The sequence below is a fragment of the Heptranchias perlo genome, chromosome 24, assembly GCF_035084215.1.
Source record: "Heptranchias perlo isolate sHepPer1 chromosome 24, sHepPer1.hap1, whole genome shotgun sequence".
Lineage (NCBI taxonomy): Eukaryota > Metazoa > Chordata > Chondrichthyes > Hexanchiformes > Hexanchidae > Heptranchias > Heptranchias perlo.
Genome location: NC_090348.1, coordinates 30,145,119 through 30,169,482, shown reverse-complemented (window position 1 = coordinate 30,169,482; position 24,364 = coordinate 30,145,119). Strand labels below are relative to the sequence as shown.

The window sequence follows — 24,364 nt, the reverse complement described above, 5'->3', positions numbered from 1 at the left end:
ACTAAACCATTTGTGTCTCCCTCCTGCCTTGATATGGACTGCTGTATCCTCATACTAATGCGTCCATTAATGTTTCCACTGAAGCTGTATTCACTGCACCAAGTGACAGCCTATTCTAAATGTGGAATAATTACTTCCCAAGTCAGCCTTAGCTTCAGGTTCCTTTCACGTGATGATCCCTAAACTTACCGTATCAACATCTCCATTTCTCTTTCCTTCCTTTATCTTTCTCCCTCAACCCCAAGTGCAGATTTTGAAATATTTGTTCTCTTCTTTCGCCACATCAGGAGCAGAAATAATAGTTTTTTTTTCCTTTCCATCATGAGAATGTTTTTAAAAAAACAAAACCATCCCCCTCCCACCACTTCCCAAGATACTCGTTTCACGCATGCAGAGATTGTGCTGTGGTGAATTATTTCACACAAAGCACTGAGTACAGGTAACCATGTTGGGTTGTCATGTTGAGAAGATATGAGAAATCTCATGCATCTTTTTTCCATATAATTCCTAAGAAACGAGCGTTTTCATCTCACTATGTGTCAGAGCATTCTTTAATCTCTTGTCAGTTAAGAGTCCAATAACCCTTCCCTGAGGTGCTGGGGAAACTGCAAATTTGAAACATGAAGGTTGGTACATACAAATATTAGAGACTGATGCTGAGTACATATGTGCCTCCTGGTGCTTTTCACAGCATAGCACTGTCAGACCTACTATAATTCAGACCTGTGGGATTGTGGATGTGCTCTTAATGAGTTCTCATTACAAAAGTAGAGGAGCTTTTTGAAAAGTCAGAACGGCCAGTGACTAAAGGAATTTACTTCAATATCACAAAGTACACAGGAGCACCTATAGACAATTCTCAGATAAAACAAAAGGAATCTTCAAATGCTTAATATTAAAGTAGCAGCTCCTCTTTCTCTGCTGTTTGTGCAGAATCTCTTTCAAAACATCTATAATATGTAAAAAAAAGTGTTGCATCCGTGTATGTCAATCACACTTCAGACATCACATTCAGGCACCACATTTCAAACTGTCAAATGTATAAAAAAAAAAGCAAGAAACTGAGCCATTTGCTGCTGGTTTTCTGACCTTGAAAACCAAGTCTGTTCCGAGAACAGGAGTCAGTTATTTGTGAATAGCTGCCAATCTACAGAAACTGCTCTCAGTAATTCACCTCCAATTGACCTCGGGAAATCACTATTTACACCACTTCCCCGAGGAAGTACATGAGCAATGGCCTTAACGGGACAAGCCAAATTCAACACATCTGCGACCTTAGCTCCAGATCCCAGGATACACGTGAGCAATGCCACGGGTCAGCTAGTAATATTAAAATGATATAAAATTGCCATATAAAACCAGTCCATATTCACAATGTATTGAAACACCAACATGTTGGCACCACCTTCCCCCACCTCTCAGATAAGCCCTGGATTTAAATCACAGCCTACAGTTCCAGCGTCTTTGCTAATATTTACCTGCATTTGGGTATTATTCTGGGTTGGAAACAGCATCACAATAAATGGCCAGGCTCTCTCTGCCATGCCATGTCAGGATAAGTGGACAAGTTGTTGTTCTAAACATGTAACTGGAGGGTCGCTACACTAACCATTCCTTCACATGGCAGCCTGCAGAGATCCTGAAGGAAGGATCTTTTAATGGTGGTCTTATGAAATGTCAGCTGACCTTTGAAAAATTTTGTATCGTGTTTTCTATTATTTCAGGTTTGTCCAGTTCTTCCTAAGACTGGGTTGTGGGAAAGCATCCCCAGATCCCAGGAGCCAACCTGTGCTTTTACAGTACTCCCTGAATGGAGGCCTCAGCTGGGGCGTTCTCCAGGAATTCCTCTTCAGCAACTCGAGTAACGTGGGCCGATACATTGCACTCGAGATCCCACTGAAGGCTCGGTCCTCTTCTACCCGTCTACGTTGGTGGCAGCCCTCTGAAAACGGACATTTTTATAGCCCCTGGGCCATTGACGAGGCGAGTGCTTTCATATAAAAGTCAGTGCAATAGAGAGTAGTGAGGCCAAGGGTTTTAGTCTTTGTGAGGAATTAGGAAGGAGCTCAGTATCCATAAGGTTAAGGAGGACAAATATCAGCCCGGATTCCTGCTCTTGGTGACTGTCCAGTGACTGCTGTTGGAAAATGCACATGTCAACAGAGGGATGAGGACAAGACCAGGCTCGGCTGTGACGCCCCCCACACTCAATACTTGTGGATGCTCACTGTCTAGACCCACGGATGAAGTGTGGCCATTTGGGTAAAGCCCCAGAGGGCCGCCAGTGCCTGTGGACCGTACCACAACATGGTTCACGGCCACCAGAAAGGGAGAGTAGGAGAAGAAAATTGGAAAAAAGAGCTTGGTATGAGTTAAGGTTATTTGATCCTCGAACAATCTGCTATATCATGGATATTATCCCTTCCCGTTAACCTCTCAGGGAACGTTCTGCATAATTTTTCCTTGATCCCCAAAGATAATTAGGAAAACTTCAAAATATCTATCCATCCCCATATTGCCACCAATCAAAACTGGCTGGTAGTTTGGAAATAAAGCTCTAGTGCCCAGGGAGTTAACCAGAATATTTTTGGCTCATTTTATTAGTCTCTAAGATCTGAGTGCCTGTAATATTCCTTTTCCCTACTCTCTCTGAATAAAACAGATTCTGATTGGGGGAAGCATTACTGGTAACACAGTAATTGAAGATAACTTCAGCACATTGGATAACAGGAAGTGGCTGCTGCACCCGGGAGGCACGAAGATGCCTGTCTGCGGTTCGATTGGGGATGCTTTGGTATTCATTGAGAAGGCTTACACCCGTTACGTTATCTCCACTGACGTGGTGGTGAATGAAGATTCTTTCTTGCAGTTTGATTTTGCTGCCTCCTGCTCTGTCACGGACTCTTGTTATGGTAAATGCCTCTTTGATGACAGTAAAGAATCAAGCCCTGAAATTATTGGGGTTCCACTCAGCTGGCGTTATTGGGGCGGAGTGGGACCCCCATCCATCGATGGCTCATGACGCAAACCCTCTCCCAAATTGCAGGGACGGGATCATTTGAATAGCTGTGGCGGGCACACCACACCTGCAAGGGCACTTCGAAGGTGCCTGCCCTGGGCAGGATTGATTACCTTTGCCCAGTAAAGGTTTGAGGGCTTTCTTAGGTGGCGCGAGTTCCTTTAAGACCCTTATAAGGGCAGGATGGGTATTATTTCCCAGGGTAGCCCAGGAACTCCCCCAGACATGCCTCGACGATGGGGGGTGGTGGGGGGGAGGGTGTGGGCAGAGGATCCACAACCCTCTGCCACCAGAATTTAAAGAACCTGTGTAAACAGGGTGGGATCCTGGTGTAATCAGGTTCAGCCCCAAATTCCTGTGTCTCAGGAATTTCAGGGCCTCAGTATCTACCGTACAATCATGCAGTTTAAATATAAGGAATAATTCCACTCACAGGGATCACGGGTCACAGAATCAGGGTTATAAAAGTATAGCCCTATCTCCATCCTATGCTCCCTGAGTATGGCTTTTCTTAATAAAAGATAGAGACACTGGGTTGCCCCAGTGTCATCAAACAAAAAAACCTGACAAAAGTGCCCCCATTTTAGAGGGGCACAACTAATAGAAAACTTAAACAAAACCAAAGGAAACTTACCAAATCAAATAATAATGTAATTTACACTATCCACCACACCCTGCGGGGCCCACCGGCCGCGGAAGGCTCCCTGAGTATGGCTCGTGTTGGGAGGATGGGGTCGTGGAATTACTCTTATGACATACATACAATACACATTCCACCGTGATATCTTAAGGGCCAGCAATTTTGGTGAGACCATAATGCCAGCCCTAGAAGAGTAAATCACACTTCAACCCGTGTTTATAGACACTGTCCAATATTTTCTCTGTGCGTGAGTTATAACAAATTAATGAACACATTGACACATATGTTAGATCTGTTTCCATGATGGTTGCTATGGATATGTTTCACTGGTCCTCTTTTTATGAAGTTGTTGTGTAGTACCCAATTAGCCATTGATTATTTTATCAGCAAGTTTATTAGGTTCATGAGTAGTGAAATACAGAACCTGGAAGCAAGCACATAGGGCATGAAATGAGAGAAATGGCCAATCAGCTTGTCAAGACCATTCCTTCCGCAGGCCATGTACAATCTATGCTATCGTGGAATCTGTCCCACCATTTAAGAGCTGATTCGGCACTCTCCCAGCAGGCGGCTGTGCTTGCAGGGAATGCTTTGCAGCCAGTGGTTTTCCATTTATTGACTTCAGTGGGCGGAAAATCAAGGGGTGTACTCCTGCAATTTTGCACAATGCATTCCCTGCGAGTGCCAGTCTGTGCTGGGAGTGTAGAATCAGCCCTTTAATCTTCTGAAGGAAAGTTCTGTAGAATTATTCCCTGATCTCCAAAAGTAATAAAGCAAAACTCCAGAGTATTTCTCTGTTCCCAAATCTCCACTAAGTGGGACTTGAATCACTGCTTTTTCAACAAGGTTTTGTAACATACTCAATAGGGTTGGTAATGCAATGCCCAACACCAGTAGTGTTGATATGCAGCAGTGGCCTGTTCCTTCATTGTGGGGTCTAAAGCCTGAGGCCTGCTCAGGACCCTGTGTACATAGTATGCTATAATTAAGGTAATTGACAAAAGAATCAGAGGGGAGATGAGAATTTTTTTTACACAGTGAGTTGTTATGATCTGGAATGTACTGCCTGAAAGGGTGGTGGAAGCAGATTCAATAATAACTTTTAAAAGGGTAGCTCTTTCAAAGAGCCAGCACAGGCAAGATGGGCCGAATGGCCCCTTTCTGTGCTGTATGATTCTATGATAATGAGACCCTGAAGTGCCTATGGCGCTCAGAGCCTGTGTATCTACTATGCACTAGACTCATTCTGGTCCTGAATTTAATTCAAATCAGAGTTCCTCCCCGTAATGCAGACGGAATGTCTGACCAGTGCTCAGCGCCTGTTTTTGCAAAGGGCATTTCAAAGGAGTCCAGCAATAAAAACGTTGCTTTACCGAGTTGGGTACTCTGTCCTTCACGTTGTCGGGCATGGTCTGCTCAATGGGACACAGGCGTAGCCACCATGTGATTCACTGAGGTCCCAGCCCCACTGTGCTGGGACTGCAATATCAGCCCCAACTAGAAAACAAGTCATCAAATCTGTCAACAAAAAGTGGTAGCTTTACTTTACACTGCGCCGTCAGATCCTGAAAACCCTTTATTAATCTCTAAATCCTAATTATAGTGTAGATTCATTAACAACTCTTTCGGTGGCACAAAACTAGGCGACAGAAGCTCCACAACTAATTTCACACTCCTCCACACCCGCCCCCCCCGTCCCCCAGGTGATTAAGCAAAGTCCCATTCTGCTGATTATAACATAAGCGTAGGGAGGTATGTGCAATGTACACAGCTACATATGAGTTTATTGATTTAATCCCGGCTGTGATGGAGAAATCAGTCAGGTGGAAGCCATTTTTGTTAATGCTTTCTTTCAGGAGAAAGGGTAAGCAGCACTATGGTGCTGTCTACAAGACTGGTGTCTACATTCAAGTCCAAGGGGCACGAGGCTAGGGGGCGGGAGGAGCATAAAGGCCAGGTAGAGGCACAAAGGATCAGCACGTGTATGTACAAACTTGAAATAATTAGTTAAACCCTGGCCGTATGCCGTTCCTAGGCCTAGTCAGAGGGATAAAATAGGACGTAAGGTTCTGTTGTAAGGTGTTGGATGTGAATATTTGGGTCTCTTCCATTCATTCAGCTGTGGAGCTGCAGTACTCAGTGGACCTAGGACTGACCTGGCAGCCTGTGCTGAGGGACTGTCTGCCGACCAATGTGGAATGTAACAAGTATCACCTACAGAAGATCCTGGTGTCGGACACTTTCAACAAGTGGACTAGACTCACGCTGCCACTGCCACCTTACACCAGGTAGGAGATGAGCCACATGGTACTGCACATGTAACTTGTACACAATTCCTTTCCGTTTACTGTTGTAAAATCAAAACTTCCAAACAGTTCTCGATTAGAAATCGAAAAGAATATTTAAAATTCAGACACCGTTGTTTATCGGGAGGGGAGATGGCACAGTGGGCGGGTGAGATTGAGACAAAGGAGGAATGATTATGTCCTGGAGTCCAAACGTGTTTGGATAAAATAAACTTTCAAAATGCCACAATTTTTTTTTTAAAAGCCAAACAGTTCCACACATTTCAACGAGTCGGGGGGTGAAAAATAAGCCAACATCCCCAGTCCAGACCATCCCGTGACCCCTGAGAGAAAACAGTGATCTACAAATCCCACAGGGGGTTATCTCAGTCCCCACTGTAACTTCGGTGGGAAATCGAGAGAATCACTGAAAACAGCCATTTACATAATTTCTGTAAATGAGCTGTGCCCCATACATCAGGACACAATCAGGCTTGGTTGCAATGACCCACACGTCAAATATCCTGCCCATATTCACTGACTAGACTCGCACATGAAGAAAGCTCATTTGGGCAAAGTATCACCAGTAGTGCCTTAATCTCTCCACCCTCCCTCCCCCATACTCCTTTATATCAGTCGTGGATCTCTCATGGCTTGTGTGAAGCAAGTGATAAGACATGGAAAACACTGCCATCTAGTGATTGACATGAGTACTGCAAAGCACTGACTTATAGTTTTCCAGATTTGATTAACTGTGATTCTCCATCCAGTCTCTGAACAGGTGTACCATTTTTTCCATTTTCAAACAAACTTTTAAGCTCTAAACAAAATCTAGTAATTAAAACAGGCGTGCGCCAAGTGTTATATCCTCTTTTCAGTTCAATTTTGCCAAACATCTGCTCCTCCGATCTCCAGACCCAATCTAGTCTCATTACAGGTGAATATAACTCTCCCCAGTTGGCAGGAACGAAGCGGGGAAGCAGTTACAATGGAACGGCTCCATTTCCCGCTCCACTCCCGCCGATCTGCCACTTTAACACGCTGGTTTTGGCAGCGGATGAGGCTCCTGATGGACTCCAGTGGGAATCTCATTAATAAATGTAAATCGGGGTCCCATGATGTACATGGAACCCCAATGGAATTTCAATCTGCTCCTAAGTGGGGCGCCCGCCACAGTCACTACACCAGGTGAACCTGTCGGGAAGCCAGCGAGGCCCCGCCTAGGTAAGTTAAGAAAAACTTTCCCTAGGAAAGTCCAGGCCTCTGCAGCACCGGGCTCCTCCCCTCCTCCTTCCGGACCTCCGACTCTCACTCCCACATGAGATTGCCATCTGCTCCCACCAGGAGTTAAAATCAGACCTATTGTACAAAATAAATATGATGCTGTGTCTGGTGCACATACATCTTTCCCGTGTTCACAGGGTTTGATATCATTTACTTCAATACAGCTTAATTTACTTTTTCTAAGCCATTCAATTCCATGTAATATTTGATTCAGATTTGGTTTAATTGGAATGATCTATTTTTACAAAATTCAGCAAACTGTTTAATCTGCCTAGTTCCTGATATTTTTGCCATGACTATTGACATGTATATGACTATATGACTATGATAGAGCATTCACTTAAACAGATATTCGCTCACAAGTGTTTGAAAATGCAATGCTCTGAGTCACTCGATCGTGGGCATTCAGACTCAGTAGAGGAGAGACGTATCTGATTGAGGATTTCATCACTACTAACTCTAAGTTATCAACCACTCACCCCTCTCCCCACCCATCCCCCCATCCCCACCACGAGTATTTCTAGAGCAGTGGCGAGTTCTCTGCTACTGTTTCTGAACAGAACAGGGAACTTTGACAGTTATAAAGGCCAGAGGAACATGCTAGTGACTCAAAATGTAAATGAATAGCAAAAATAGACCACTTCTCGACTCTACTGGAAAACTGAGCTTAGCAGGCCTAGCGAATGACTTGGCTTGCGGGTTTGTCATGCAGATCCACCTGCCTGTCCTTAGTTCCTCAGTACAGTAGAAGTAGTATCTATTATTCAGTATTAGATCAGGGCATCAATTGAGTTTTATCATTTTATTAAGTGGTTAGTGAACCTATGATGTTTTGTGTGTGACTCTGTAATGGATTCATGTCCCAAAGGTCCCAGGCTACCCGTTTCCGATGGTATCAGCCAGCACCCTTTGAGAAGCAGCAAACATGGGCCATAGACAATCTTTACATCGGGGACAGCTGTGTGGACATGTGCACTGGCCATGGAAGATGCTCACGCGGTTCCTGCATGTAAGTGAAGGATATTGGAGATGTTTCTAACTGTGCTGCAACATTACTCTGGAGCTGCTTTAATATTGCTCTAGTGTTGCACTAACACCACTGGCTCCTGATACATGTGTCTCACGTAATCAGCAGCATCACCAAAGTAAATTTGTCGTATTAGCTAAGGCCATCAACTGGGAAAACCCAAGAAGGTTAAGTATGGGGAACAACAAGATGAGATGATCATCTGAGTTGAGTCATGATCAAATCAGAATCGTCCTCCAAATCCTGCCAGCTGGCCTTAGTAGTCTGGAACTTTGGTTGCCAAACAGCTGTGCAACCTTAAGGTAAATAAATCTCAGGGGCTGGATAAGATGCATCCGAGGATTCTTAAGGAAATAAGGGAGGAAATTGCAAGAACTCTGCCACAAATCTTCTAGAAATTACTGGGACTGGAGAAAGGCTGATGTTACTCCTATTTTTTTTAAAAGTAGCAAATGTGGCCCAGGAAACTACAGACCTGTGAGTTTTGACATCCATTGTGTGTAAAGTTACGGAAATCCTTATCAAAGATACGATCACGGAGCATCTGGATAGAAATAAAATTGTAAAAGATAGTCAATATGGGTTTATGAAGGGGAGGTCTTGGCAATCTAACGTCTTGGTTTTCTGTGAGGGTTTGAGAAAGGAACTTGATAGGGGTAAGGCAGTGGATGTGGTGTACTTGGATTTCAGTAAGGCCTTTGATACAGTTCCTCTGGAAAGGCTGGTACTGAAAATAAAGAAAGCGGGAATCACTGGAAATATTTTACAACGGATGTATAATTGGTTGACCAATAGAACCCGGAGAGTGGTGGTACAGGGAGTGTCGTCGGCCTGGGAGGGAGCTACCATTGGGGCCCCACAGAGGGCTGTTTTGGGACCTCTTTTGTTTAATATCTTCATAAATGATCTGGAGCTAGGAGTCACAGCACAATGGCTAAATTTGCAGTTGATACAAAGCTAATGAGGATGGTAGACTCCAAAGCTGAACAGGATAAGCTACAGGAGGATTTGAATATACTTGGAAATCGGGCAGACAGGTGGCAGATGAAATTTAATGTAGAGAAATACAAAGTGCTTCATATGGGGACAAAAAATCTAGGAAGGGACTATTACTTAAATGGAAAGAAAATAATGTGCATGGAAAATGAAAGCGATCTGGAGGTCCTGATCGACAATAAATTGAAGCTATCGCAACAATGCTCGGTGGCAGTGAGTAAAGCAAATCAGATGTTGGTATTTTTTAAAAGGTCAATATTGAGGCGAAATAGTGAGGTAATCTGCCACTTTATAAATCATTGATATGATCGGACTTAGAATACTGTGTACAGTGCTGGTCACCACAGTACTAAAAGGATAAGAACATAAGAAATAGGAACAGGACTAGTGTCGAAAACTTAATTACCTATTATACACAATGCATTAACTCCAAACACTTATTTCAGACAAGTAAGAATTTATTACCAAGAAGCTTGTATACAAGGGAAGCGCACCTCAATCAAAGGTTGAGGCTACGACTTCGAAAGACAAAGGATTTAGCTTTCTTTTTTATACACTTAATTCAGTAATGTCTGTCTATCATTGAATATAGGCGTACATGTACAATCTCATTGGTTCAAGTGTTTAGTCAATCAAAAACAGGGAACCCCCCCCCCCAGGCCCCCATCCCCCCTCGGTGGCCTCTCACAGAATCTGGGAAAGGTACGTTGCTCTAGCAACACAGCTCCCTTATCAGTAGAGACTGTCCTAATCTCAAGGTTATGTGGTCATTAATTTCTGTTAGTTAGACAGTTATCTCATAAGCAAAGACAATAGTCCTTCTGTGTGTCTTTGCTGGGAAAGTGAATACTCCAAGCTTCTCGTTATTTTCAGCTGGTTAGCTAACATGGTCAACTTATTCCATCATGCTTTGCTTCTTTTATGGTTCAGTATTTCTACATTAATATGGTCAGCTTTATGGTTTAAGTGTATTAGAAAGTCAATTTAGTCAGGCAAAACTTATAGTTTTCCACACTAGGCCATACGGCCTCTCGAGCCTGCTCTGCCATTCAATCAGATCATCGATGATCTTCAACCTCAACCCCACTTTCCTGCCCAATCCCCATATCCCTTGATTCCCCTAGAGTCCAACTATCTATCTATCTCAGCCTTGAATATACTCAACGACTCAGCATCCACATCCCTCTGGGGTAAAGAATTCCAAAGATTCACAACCCTCTGAGTGAAGAAATTCCTCTTAAATGGCCAACCCCTTATCCTGCGATTATGCCCCTTAGTTCTAGACTCTCCAGCCAGGGAAAACAACCTCTCAGCATCTACCCTGTCAAGCCCCCTCAGAATCTTATATGTTTCAATGAGATCATCTCTCATTCTTCTAAACTCTCTGGAGTATAGGCCCATTCTACTCAACCTCTCCTCATAGGACAACCCTCTCATCCCAGGAATTAATCTAGTGAACCTCTTTTGCACCACTTCTAAGGCAAGTATGTCCTTCCTTAGATAAGGAGACCAAAACTGTACGCAGTACTCCAAGTGAGATCTCACCAAAGCCCTGTTCAATTGTAGTAAGACTTCCTTACTCTTGTACTCCAACCCCCTTGCAATAAAGGCCAAGGTGCCATTTGCTTTCCTAATTGCCTGCTGCACCACCTACATGCTGACTTTTTGTGTTTCTTGTACCAGGACACCCAAGTCTCTCTGGACACCAACATTTAATAGTATCAGCAGGATATTGCAGCTATTGAAAGGATACAGAAGAGAGCAACAAGAATTGCATAGAATGTACAGCACAGGAACAGGCCATTCAGCCCAACTGGTCTGTGCTGGTGTTTATGCTCCACACAAGTCTCCTCCCACCCTACTTCATCTAACCTTATCTGCATATCCTTCTATTCCTTTCTCCCTCATGTACTTATCTAGCTTCCCCTTATAGGCATCTACGCTATTCGCCTCAACTACTCCATATGGTAGCAAGTTCCAAATTCTAACCACTCTCTGGGTAAAGAAGTTTCCCCTGAATCCTTTATTGGATTTATTAGTGACTATCCTATATTTATGGCCGGTAGTTTTGGACTCCCCCACAAGTGGAAACATCTTTTTGTTTACCCTATCAAACCCCTTCATAATTTTTAAGATCTCTATTCAGTCACCCCTCAGCCTTCTCTTTTCTAGAGAAAAGTGCCCCAGCCTATTCAGTCTTTCCTGATAGTTATAACCTCTCAGTTCTGGTATCATCCTTGTAAATCTTGTTTGTACCTCTCCAATGCCTCTATATCATTTTTGTAACTCTTAAGTGTGGTCAAAACAAGTTTAACATAACTTCCCTGCTTTACAATTCTGTTCCTCTAGAAATGAACCCCAATGCTTTGTTTGCATTTTTTATGGCCTTGTTAACTTGCGGTGCTACTTATAATGATTTGTGAATACGTACCTCTAGCTCCCTTTGCTCCTCTACCCCATTTAGACTCTTATTTTCCAAGGAGTATGTGGCCTCCTTATTTCTCCTACCAAAATGCACCACTTCACGCTTGTCTATACTAAAATTCATTTGCCTTTACACGCCTTGTCTGCAAGTTTATTAATGTCTTCTTGTATTTTGTTGCAGTCTTCTGCAGTATTAACGATACCCCCCATGGCTGAGGGATTGGATTATGAAGAGCGATTATGTAAATTAGGCATGTTCTGACCAGTAGAGAGGCGATATGATTGCTATTTGTAGGATTCTAAAGGGAGTAGATAATGTAGGCCGTGACAAGCTGTTTCATCATGTCCAGAACAGTAGAACCAGAGGACACTTAAACTAATCTGCGGAAACATTATTTCAGTGAGCAAGTGGTAAATCTGTGGAACAGGCTCCCTAGTATTGGTTCATGCAAATTAGATAGATTTCTTTCAGAAATTAATATTTTGGAATACAGTATATGAGTAATTTGAGAAATAACAAATGGTAAGTATAACATGCTTGGGAGGATCAGGGGACTTTGGACCTATGATTTCCAAAGCTCTCCACTGCTGGGGATTTCCTTGCTTCATGTCTGGGTCTGTTGTCGACTAATTGAGAGAGATTGATTGCTGTGATTAGTCAACAACTCCATTATCATTGTATCATGCGATTACCAGGATGGTAGAAGGCGAACGAGATGGATGGTGGCCTTTTTTTAATCTCACAATTCCTATGTTCCTATGTTTATTTTAGTTTTGTTGCTGGCAATGTGAGACTCACGCATTGGGAGGTAGTGGCACTGGAGCAATATAAAAGTAATCTAAAAGTTTTGGGGAAAGGGCAGGGGAATGGAACTAAGTGGATAGCTCTTTCAGAGAGCTAGCAGAGGGACAATGGGATGAATAGCCTTCTATGCTATAAAATGCTATGGTTCTAAGTAAAGTATCTGACAATCACTGGAACAATAGCACAAAGGCAATTTTGAATTCTTTAAAATTTTCAGTAGTTGATGACGGAGGTTGTGCCTTTGTCAGGGAGTCACGGATCCTGTAATTTTCATGTTTTTTTATTTAAAAGTTGTGGTACTGATTCCTCTCAACTGACTAGAGGCAGTATCAATGTACCAAGCTTCTCCCTTCAGCAAGCTTATAATGCCAGGTAGCTATCAGTGCAGGTACAATGGCCAGGAATTTCCTTGGAGCTGGTCCCGCTTAGGGTTGCCAACCCTCCAGGATTATGATGGAGTCTCCAGGAATAAAGATTAATCTCCAGGACATTACTGCGAGTAGCCCAGGAGAAAATTCATAGGGTGTTAAAATAAATAGTGTTTTTTTCTTTCTTTAAATACACTTGTTTACTAGTCATAAAAATATTGGAGATGGGAATAAAGGCTGCTTGACTGATAGTCAAGATTTATCCAATTGGGTGACGAAGAGTTTATTTACTTTCCAATTGGCCGCGGGAAGACCGTGCGCCGTGAGGATGGACATGTCAGGTGACCAATGGCGGGATCGTGAGGGTGGGCTGGTTGGAGGCGGGAGGTAATGTGATGAAACCTCCTGGAATACATCCAACCAGAGTTGGCAACCCTAGTCCTGCTCCGCTGCTGTAACTTCCCCGTTTAGACGTGTAAGTGGGGTTTCTACCACACTTCTTCTCAACACTCCATTTTTAATTTTTACAACACCGGTGGAAATAAGTCCAGCTGAAGGTTAGCCATTGTTCTGCATTTCTTTTTTTTTAAGGTCTCTCTAATGTCAGATGTGGCTGGAATTTAGTCCTCAGTGTAATAGAACATTGTGTGTTTAAATAATATTTTCGAGAAGAGGGGGAGAAGCAGTGTTGTTGTACCCTAGCCTCCTCTTACCACTTAAATGATCTATCTGCCTTCTCCACACTGCACCACTGGATGCATGTCTGGGCGCACATTTAAGTATTCATGTTTCTTCTATTGAGGAACCTAGGTGAAGGGCCAATGTCCACAGTGCAGGCACCACCAAGGTTAAAAAGCATAGGAGATAAGATGAGGTAAACCCGGAAGGAGCATTTAGTTGGTGCCAGAATTAATGATCATTTGCTGTCACAACTGAAAAAAGTGATTTACTGATGTCAGTAACCCAGCACCATACACCCAGTGCTGAAACCAACTCTCGCTGTTCCAGAGTCTACTAGTGGTGAGAGGCTTGAATTCTGGTGAATGATATTTTACTGGATACATGCAGCATCCACTGTCAGAATATGCCACTGCTCTCGGACAAAGTTTAAAAGACACCCAGTTCTCTTTCTCCCAGTCTGTAATTCGTTCTACATTCCCTCTCTCCCAGTCTGTAATTCGTTCTACATTCCCTCTCTCTGTCTTTGTGTTTGTGACATGTTTAATGGTTTTCCCTTGAACTCAGCTGTGATGAACACTGGGGTGGGGTATACTGCGATGAACCAGAGGAAAGTCTACCTCGGCAGCTGAAAGATAACTTCAACAGATCCCCCTCCAGCAACAATTGGCTAACGGTAAATGGCGGCAAACTCAGCACCGTCTGTGGAGCGGTGGCCTCTGGAATGGCTCTTCACTTCAGTGGGGTAAGTGTGATGCTTCAGGTTCAATTACTATCAAGTCACTGACTGTCTCAGTGTTAGCGCTTTGTGCAAGTAGATATATGATGTGTGTTTCTGAGAGATTTGCTTCAATTCTGCTAGAGAAGAATATCTGGTATTACTGGAGTCCCAATTATGTGATGTCACATGCCTTCAACTTTAACCTCATATCCTCTTCAAACCCTTTCACCTTCATTACACTGTCTCTGGGCGGTGCTGAATTTCCTGATCTATAATTGACTTGATTGCCACTGGGCTAGGGAACGGAAAAAAATCAGTCATAGTTTCCATTCTTCCAGTGACCCTTCCTGGAAAAGGCCACCTGTGGACAATGGGCAGTTAAGCTTGAATACCCCCATGGTTGTGAAAGTGTCAGATACCTGCTGGTAGGAAGGTGAATTGATTCCCTAGATCTCTTCTGCTGTTTGAGCACAAACTTCTCCACAGCGCACCACTAATTCAATGTAAGAGACATTTGAATAAATATTAATATCAGAATAATTCTGAGTCACACAGAAAGAGGAAAGAATGAGAGCCAAAGTTGTTTCCACAAATGGTTACGGTCTGCGTCTAATTACCTGACATTTGGCTTTCCTTTCCATTGTGAATTTGCATTTTTAATTATTGTCCTAAGCTTGTCTGTACAGCAATGAAATGAATTCAGAATTGGCTGAAATGAGCTGCTAATCAGAATTAAAGTGAATCAAAATGTTGTGGATCAGTGGGAAATTTGTATCCCACTGCAGATTTGGTTCTGACCCAAAACTGCTCCTGGCTCCAGTTTGGGATTCAGCTCATGTGAATGAGTAATTCATTGTGATTCTCATTGTAATTCATTGCTCGATTCTAATCCTCTCACACCTGCACAGTGCAAGTCACTGTTAGCAACATGTAATGTGCATGTGTACTTTACACGTGATCCAAACTCACAGCTTAAAGCATGAGCTCCCCCTGACAATAAAGCACAGACGATGGGCTTTTCTTTTTAATTTAGTTTTTGTTATCTTTGTGCAGCACGTTTTGGAATTGTACCAACACAATTTTAATAGTGCTTCAGTAACCGTAGTTACACGGTCCACTCATATCACTGATGAAGGTGGGGAGGCAGAGTTCCATGCTTGGGAACTCAAAAGCTGGTACAGAATGATCCGCTTTCCAGCCTCTTGCTCAGATCAATTTCTTGAGGTGACCGTTAGCTTGTTTCCTTCCACAAGGTTGAAACTTTTTTTTAAAAAAAACAGAAGTTGAAAGCCAGGTTTCAACACTTTAATCAGAACCCAGTTACAACCTCAAATGCTTCAAACAAACCCCGTTAAAAGACCAATTGCCTCAATCACGGCCATGTTACACCACCAAAGTCTTAAAAAAGAGCCCAGTTACACCATTGACTTTTCAAACAGAAGCCCAATACATTACAGTACTAAGCACTTCTGGTTAATAAATATTAATAACATCATGTTGGTTGTTCCAGAAAGGAGAACCTGATGATTGAAAATGACCATTAACTCTCCAAAAGGTTGAGAGTGGTGTAATGTTAATCCTTGTTTCAAGGCTCTTATACTAATCTTCACAATTATTTTGCTTTCCATAAAGTTTTGAACGTACATGATGCTGAGACAAATCGGCATCCAAAATGCCTGCAACACCAGTAAAATCTGCTTTTGATTGAATCATTCCTTTGTTTTAGGGTTGCAGTCGTCAGTTGGTGACAGTAGATCTGGACCTCATAAATGCTGAGTTTATCCAGTTCTACTTCATGTATGGCTGCCTTGTTCCCCCTACCAACCGTAATCAGGGAGTCTTTCTGGATTATTCGATTAACGGAGGCATCACGTGGAACATCTTGATGGAAATCTTCTTCGATCAGTACAATAAGCCTTGGTGAGTGACACAAGTGCTCATATACCACGTTAACTTCCATACTGGCCAAAGAATTGTAAAATAACAAGGACAGAGACTGTACTTACACTTTAACTGCTGTGTCAGTGCAAAGCCAAACTGCTTTTCACTGATGCTACAGGTGCAGTGTAAATGCAGACAGAATCTGACAATGGGGCCTCAGCTAACACCAGAGGAAGTTGAATGAGACTCCCTGGAGGAGGCAGTCTCATTCTGCTTCATTTTGGAATCAGTTAGGGCCTTTGCAGCTGATTTACACTCTAAGTTGCAGAGAAAGCAATGAAAATGAAGTTAGCCTTAGCCATGTTTAAAGGTCAATTTTTTTTTGTTAGTCTTTTCATAAAATTAGGACAGCCGGAATAGAAATATCAAATTATTGTAAGATATTGTAACTTTTCAATGTAAGAATTTTTAGAACTGCAATCTGGAAGGTTCTTTTGTTATTATTCCCCTTTGTTTAAATTCGTAAAAGAAATACCAACTTTCTTAGAAATTTCTAAATAGAGTACGATAACAATGTTGTTGAGTTTGTTTCGTTTTAGGTAGTGCAAAGGGTATGGTCACCTTTAGGGTAGTTTAGAGTCCAGCTCAGTACCTGCAACAGCTAGCTCTGAAAGGCCCAGTTCAGTATTGGATTCAACATGCACCAGGCACAAACTTTCACCGCGCAGTTTTTGCAGAGCGACCTCATTAGTTGGGACTGCAACCTACGAAAGAGAATATTACTTATTTTCTTTAAAAAATAATCTGGGTAAATTCAACTATTTGTCCCATTTTTAGGTTATATTTTTCTTCCAATTCCCAGAGCTCTTCCACTGCCACTTTTAAACCAAATGTGAGAGTAATACTGCTTATGTTATCTTCCAGTTTTCCTTCCCTCTCTCACTGTAAGGGAGTAACTGACCTCTGTGTAGTCAGTCCTTAGCTACCCCTACTGAGATCAGGAGTTAACAGTCTGGGGAATCTTGGGTACTTCCACTCCAGTGCTAGAGTAGGTTGGTACATCAGTTCACTGCGCCCTCAGGCTATCTGTAGATACACATTCTAGAAATGGGAAGGAGGGAGTTCTGCACCTTCACACTATTTACACTTTGTTATAATCTCTTCATTAACAGTCCTACCTTTGAATTTATTTTTTTAATTGAGAAATCAAGGTGAGGGTAAAGGCCCATAGTGAAGGACACTACCAAGGTTGAAAAATATTTTTAAAAAACAAAGAAGAATGTAGTAAATAAGTGATACCTAGTTTGGATTACAAAAGCCTGAATACTGTCAGAGGAAGAAAAGAATGAGGAATATAAGGAGGTCCATGGTTTTACGGTTGTAGTAAAACTCTCCTGAGTTAGACCAGGAGACCATGTGATAAGTCTTAATTTCAACACACTGGAGATGTAAGGAGGAGGATCCTGTAGGATGGACAAGGGAAATATGAGCATTTGAACAACGGAGAAAAGCTCAGAAAGCACTGGCCTTAATAGTAGAGGGAGATGAGATAGATTGTGATAGAGGGAGAAAGATTGGAGGCTGCAGGTGAGAGAGAGTTTACCTACTAGGCGAGAAGCTTTTCTTCTTCTGTCCAGCAATGCGGGAAATGTGTTAAGAGTCTCCCCAGATATAAGAGCAATATTAAAGGTTTTAATGCACTTGGACTTTGTAGAGTTAACAGCTGTTGAGGGGAATAATGTTTAGTGTGAAAGAGGGAAATTAGCTCCTTAACACATTTGGAGGGAATAGCGATCCAGTTGACTGATTTTGATCCAATTTGTCCACAGTTGCTGGTTCATAAATATTAGTAGTTATAACTTAGGAGTGTCTGGAATATGTTTTTGAAAAATTTAAAACTGAATATATTTAATCTACTTGTGGTTCAATTGTAGCTTTGTGAGCATTCTTCTACCACCTGAGGCAAAATTAGTTGGCACTCGTTTCCGCTGGTGGCAGCCTACCCATGATGGACATGAGCAGAGCGACTGGGCTATTGATAATGTCTTGATAGCTGGTACAGCCGGTGAGAGAACCTTCATGCTGGACACTTTCAGCAGCACTCCTGTCCCACCATATGACCGGAGCCCCGCTGACAGTGGACCTGTCGGCAGGATCAGCTTTGACCTATTTGAAGAAAGACCCACAGGTAAATTATATTCCAGTCACCAATAGTCACTAAGATGCCTAAACGCCAGATTTACTGTACTGTTCTTAGAGTTCAGTGTTTAATAAGAAAGCTCCACATACAGCTGTCTGTAGGTCAGAATGTTCTGCTTTGGGTCAGCAACCCTGTTCATTGATCATAAATCAATCCGATCATATTCAACTAAAGTCAAAAATACCTTGAAACTGGCCTCACAAGTTTCTAATTACAGTTCTGTGAACCAGATTCACAAGCTTTTAATTACAATCCCAAAACAGACTCAATAGCATCTAGATTACAGCCAAATATTCAATGACTTGAGCTACTACACTACATTTTATCTTTACTGCCACACTACAAAGGTAATGCAGAACCAAATAAACCAAAATTTTAGATGATGTATTTAACATTCTCTCATTAGTAGTCTTAATGACAAGAAGAAATTTAAAATCATGAGAACCGATAGGTGCTTTGGTTTACAGAAGTTAAACCATTGTTATTCGGGTTGTGATATCAACTTAAGAATTTGTTATTGGGAGGTCATTTGTTTGGATTTCTGTGAAAAATGTTTGCTGTATACAGCTTGTGATGTTGCACTAAATTGTGCTTTTATCTTGAAAACTGATGGAAACTGTAAACAAATTTGCAGCTTACAAACTAAACAAGTACTGGATGTTCCATGATGAGTGCTCTGTGGAAAGATTCTGTGACTCCCCCGATGGAGTGATGCTCTGTGGCAGCCACGATGGTCGGGAAGTTGATGCAACGACCCATGACCTCACACCCAGCGAGGACTGGATTGTGCAGTTCAAGGTAAAGCATTTCATTCCATCTTACAAAATAAAAATAAATATAATATTTAACATTGTGTTGTATTGCATGCATTTAAAGAAATATATATATATATATATATGCTAAATGGTAAAACTTTAAAAGGAGTAGAAGAGCAAAGACTTTGGGGGTTCAAATACATAAAACTTCAAATTCGGAGGGCCACTTGATAAAGCTGTGTTCCCCTACTAATTTGATCTGGGCTGATACTTCAGGACAGTGCTAAGGGAGTGCTGCATTGTCAGCCTTTTGGGACGTTTGTGATCCTTTTTCAGTTTGCAGGACATTCTGGAATAACATAAAATAAAAATGAAAAAATACACAGTGGGTTAATCGACACGTGACAGGTTAGCATTTTAGGTGGGCCCTTCATCAGATGATAGTCTCGTGACCACTATTAACCTGCCTTTCTCATTCAGAAGTTGACAAATCCTATCAAGTATTGCCAGCATTTCCTGTTTTTATTTCGGATTTCCAGCATTTGTGGTTTCTCTTTCTCACTCTCTTTATTTCAAGGAGAGCTAAAGCCGTTTTAATATGAACGTAGTATTGTTAACAGGCTGGGCATCTGGACATGCACACAAGATAGTATTAATGTTTAGTTATAACATTGGACTATTTGGAATTTTCTGTTTTATAATTGAAAACTATGCTGTGACAGCACTAGGCTTAAAAGTGACAAGCCCTTTGATGTAATTTGGTTTTTCATCTTTATTTTCAAAACAGTACTGCTCTTTTTACTAAAATAATGGCGAATTTGGTTATTGTGCTCATTCTTTTCTTCAGAAAGGCTAAATTTCATATGAACAAAAAGGCTGATAGAATAACAACAGTCCAACCTCATTTAGTGAAAATAGCAATAATTTTGGGCTTAGAGAAATTCAACCAAAAGATCAAAACAGCCACACTAAATAATTTAGAAACAAAATCTAAATGGTTCCCTTCCCCTAGTTTAAAGCGTTTTGAAAATGCTAAAGGATATATTGTCCCACAGGGAAGGTCAGAAACAATCTCATTATCATAACAGTTTAGAACAACATAAACAGGGAGCTTGAGCACACCACAATATTTTCAGTAAGGATAATTTTAGAGGATTTAAAAATGCAAATTTCATGTAAAACTTTATCAGCTGAAAATCAGTATACTTTAAAAAAAATATTGTTATACACCTGTTTCCTTAGGTTATAGAAAGCAGAAAGAACTTGCACCTACGTAGTACCTTATCACGTCCTCAGGACATCCCAAACTGTTTAATTCATTGGGTCACTGTTGTGTAGATAAATGCAGCAGTCACTTACAAATAAGATTAATGACCAATGAATTTGTTTTTGATGGTTGAGGGAGGAATATTGACCAACACACTGGGAGAACTCCCAAATCTTCTTTGAATAGTGGCATGAGATCTTTTACGAGTCAGGCACACATTTTAACATCTCAACTGAAAGATGGTACCTCTGACATTGCCGCACTCCCTTCGTGCTGCACTGAAGCTTCGGCCTAGATTACGTACTCAGATCCTGGAATGGGGCTTGGACACACAATCTTCTGTCTCAAAGGCGAGAGTGCTATCAACTGAGCGAAGCTGACACTTATGAACCAGAGTTTCTCGGAAATGAGAAATTGCTGACAGCAGTAGGACTAGCAAAGTATGAGGCACCAAAATGCCTTTTCTTGATGTCATTGGGCATATGCTTCATTTTCTATACACATATTTCAGAATATTGGGGTAGGTATCAGATAGCGCTCGTATGCCAGTGCGAACTGGGCAGAGGGAACAATCCTTGCAGGAAGACCTGAGGCTTGATCAAAATTGGGCCTCAGGCTTTGTTGAAATTAGACCGGTGAGCTGTGGATGCCTACCACACGCCCCCAGGAGGCTCACCCAGCGAAGTGGACATTAATTTTAGGCCGCTGTGATGCTGGCAGCGGCCCTCAGGTCTGTCCTCAGAGGGAGGGGGGAAAGACGATCGGGAGGGGACTAAGAGGGGGCCAGCAACGGTTTTCGGGACTGCTGTGGAGGCGGGAGGAGCACTGGATGTCGACCCACATCATAACACTCTATGGCCCTGAAATTCCTTGGGGCATGCTTATATGAGGCGATCTTATTGAAACATATAAGATTGTGAAGGGGCTTGATCGGGTGGATGCGGTGAGGATGTTCCCAAGGATGGGTGAAACTAGAACTAGGGGGCATAATCTTAGAATAAGGGGCTGCTCCTTCAAAACTGAGATGAGGGGAAACTTCTTCACTCAGAGGGTGGTAGGTCTATGGAATTTGCTGCCCCAGGAAGCTGTGGAAGCTACATCATTGAATAAATTCAAAACAGAAATAGACAGTTTCCTAGAAGTAAAGGGAATTAGGGGTTACGGGGAGCGGGCAGGAAATTGGTCATGAATTTAGATTTGAGGTTAGGATCAGATCAGCCATGATCTTATTGAATGGCGGAGCAGGCTCGAGGGGCCGATTGGCCTACTCCTGCTCCTATTTCTTATGTTCTTATGCTCTGCCAGTGCAAGCATGGTGGAGCAGAACTCCTCCAAAATTGTGGGAATGGGGTCACGTGCATGGCAAGTGCCTCACACGTGCAAGGATCATTCCACAAGCATCTGCCCCAAAATAACCTAGGAAGGCAGAGTGGCCCACAGCAGCTCTGCCTGAGGTGCTCCGAGACCCTCTGGCAATGGGTGGGGGAGGGGGGGAATTGTTTTTTTTAAAATTCTTCAGCTCACATGCAGACTAAAGGTAATCGATGTCTAGCAGAAGTTTGGGGCCTTTCCAAAGCCAGTTCTTCACTTTGCAAATTAATTGAAAAGAAAGTCATTTGGATTATGGTAAACATAGTAGTAAGTGGAAAAAGTCAATGATCTTTGCTTATGGAATTCATTCAATTTTTTTCAGATTTCAGTGGGCTGCAAAACTACAGAAAAAGTCATTCAGAATCAGGTTCACATTCAGTATTCCACAGATTTTGGAGTTAGTTGGCGTTACCTGGTGCCACAGTGTCTACCGGCTGACCCACAGTGCTCCGGTGACATCACGCAGCCATCTGTGTTCTTTCCTGCCAAAGAATGGAAAAGAGTTATTTATCCACTGCCAGAAAACCTGGTGGGCAAGTGAGTAAAAGGGGCTTTTGTAGTGAAGTGACCCTGCTCAATGGCTTCTTTTTGACACTCTCTATCTTAGAGAGAACTCAGTAGAAATCTGGCGTTTTCAAAAATATATTTTTTCCCCCGTTGAATACCACTACTGATGACTGCAATTCCAGCTCTTCTTAGCTTTTTTTTAGATATTCAAATTGAGAGCTGACAGTGCAAACCCCCTACTAGCCCCGCTGCCCCCTCACTTAAGCTTTGGAGGTTGATAGTCCATATCGCCCCAGCCCACCTCCCCCACTGAGAGTATCATCCAGGTCTGCTCATCATAACCCTCCCCTCCCCTGCACCTGAAATCCTGTTTAGTGAAGAGAGGAGGAATTATCTGCCCCACTCAGATGTCAATCTGGATGTGTTGATCGCGAGCCGCTGTCTCCCGCCCCCCAGCAGAAATTAAAATCCGCGCCTGCATAGAATCACGGGCATCTCCCCACTTCCATGTTTCTTCAAAGACAAACCGGACCTGATGGAACAAAGGGGAGCATACTGTCACATCAACTCTTCCCCCCCCTCCCCCCCGCCCCCAGGTAAAATCTGGGCCTGGTAGTAGAAGTGCAGCTCACTACAATCCCCTTCCACCTGCTCCTCTTGTCCCCTACCTTTCCCTATTCTCCTTCCCTTAACCTTCTCCTTCCCTTATCCCTCCTCCCTCCTCCCTCCTCCCTCCTCCCTCTTCCCTCTTCCCTCCTCCCTCTTCTCTCTTCCCTCTTCCCTCCTCCCTCCTCCCTCCTCCCTCCTCCCTCTTCCCTCCTCCCTCTTCCCTCCTCCCTCTTCTCTCTTCCCTCTTCCCTCCTCCCTCTTCCCTCTTCCCTCCTCTCTCCCCCTCTTCCCTCCTCTCTCCCCCTCTTCCCTCCTCTCTCCCCCTCTTCCCCCCTCCCTCTTCCCTCCTCTTCCAACAGAACCTGACCTTTGATCTTGCTTGTCCTGAATGCTGCATACAGTTTTGACTCCTCATGTGCAATTCCACAGGAGATCAACTAGTAATACATTAAAAAGCTTATGTCTGCACACACTTCCTGTCAACTTTTTCCCATTATAATTTCCTATGTCCACATTTATAATGATAACAGCCTATGTAATCTTGTAATGCAGTAAGTAAGCACTCCACCACACCAGTAGAAGCACTACAATGCTATCACTGCCAGAATGGTGTAATTACAGCATGATAAGTTTACATAGGCAATTCCCATTATAAATGCGGACATAGAAATTTATGATGGAAATACAAAAATAAGGGCTGAATGTATTACTTTAAAATTGGGACTGAATTATGTCTGCATGCCCTGGTCCAAATGATCCTGCTTCATCTGAAGGCTACAGTTGGCCTTGACTCCTTCTGTGCAATGCAGTGGGAGATTGACTTATATACACACAGTGTATCTTTGATTGAACCCCAATGTGTGGCTGGAGAGGTCTCTGAGCAGCATTGTTTGAAACAGAAGTTCACAAATGTAAATGAAAAATTGGGAAGGAAGCTAATATCTGTAAAACTAGTTTAATATGAATAATCTTTGATATGATTCTTCATTATCATCGAGGACATTAGATGTGTGCAATATCTGTTCGATACTTATTAGTAACAGACTGGTCCAACTTGAATCTAAACAGTGTTGGATGGATGGATGTGACATTAATCAGCTTTGTGCAGACCTGTGGCTTTTGAAGTCAATGAAGTGGCCAGCACTCAGTGCTTGATTCAGTTAAGATGGTTGCTTAATACCACTGGCCTGAGGGAGTGCTGGAAATTACCAACTGTATGTGAGGCGCCTTTCATCATTCCTTGGCCAAGTGAATGTGAATTAGTCTTCTGTATTAGTAAAACTGACTCCATATTACCGTAAGCTATGGAACTGTGCCACTTCCAACTGAGCCAAAAATAAATTGGCCCTGAAAGCAGCAGGGTACCTAACTGCTAGAGGATTTGTGCAGCTGAAAAAGAATGCAGAAGGGAAAACACACAATCAATTTGACTGGAAAAACAAGGTCCTTTTGTCAATATATTTGTATCAAGTCTTATTCATGTTTGGCTTTTTTCACGAATGTAAAATTGCATTCTGAAGTGTAGAG

At 42.6% G+C, this 24,364-nt stretch overlaps 1 protein-coding gene across 1 annotated transcript in view; it reads left to right on the top strand.

Annotated features, from left to right (window-relative positions):
- reln (reelin) overlaps window positions 1–24,364 on the top strand; it is a 297,718-nt gene that overhangs the window by 246,537 nt on the left and 26,817 nt on the right. The window contains exons 44-52 of the mRNA XM_068005008.1: window positions 1,725–1,983; window positions 2,663–2,912; window positions 5,779–5,947; window positions 8,097–8,237; window positions 14,094–14,271; window positions 15,974–16,167; window positions 18,063–18,316; window positions 18,963–19,126; window positions 22,044–22,258. Of these exons, the coding sequence (XP_067861109.1) occupies window positions 1,725–1,983; window positions 2,663–2,912; window positions 5,779–5,947; window positions 8,097–8,237; window positions 14,094–14,271; window positions 15,974–16,167; window positions 18,063–18,316; window positions 18,963–19,126; window positions 22,044–22,258 (1,824 nt within the window). The remainder of the gene's footprint in view (window positions 1–1,724; window positions 1,984–2,662; window positions 2,913–5,778; window positions 5,948–8,096; window positions 8,238–14,093; window positions 14,272–15,973; window positions 16,168–18,062; window positions 18,317–18,962; window positions 19,127–22,043; window positions 22,259–24,364) is intronic.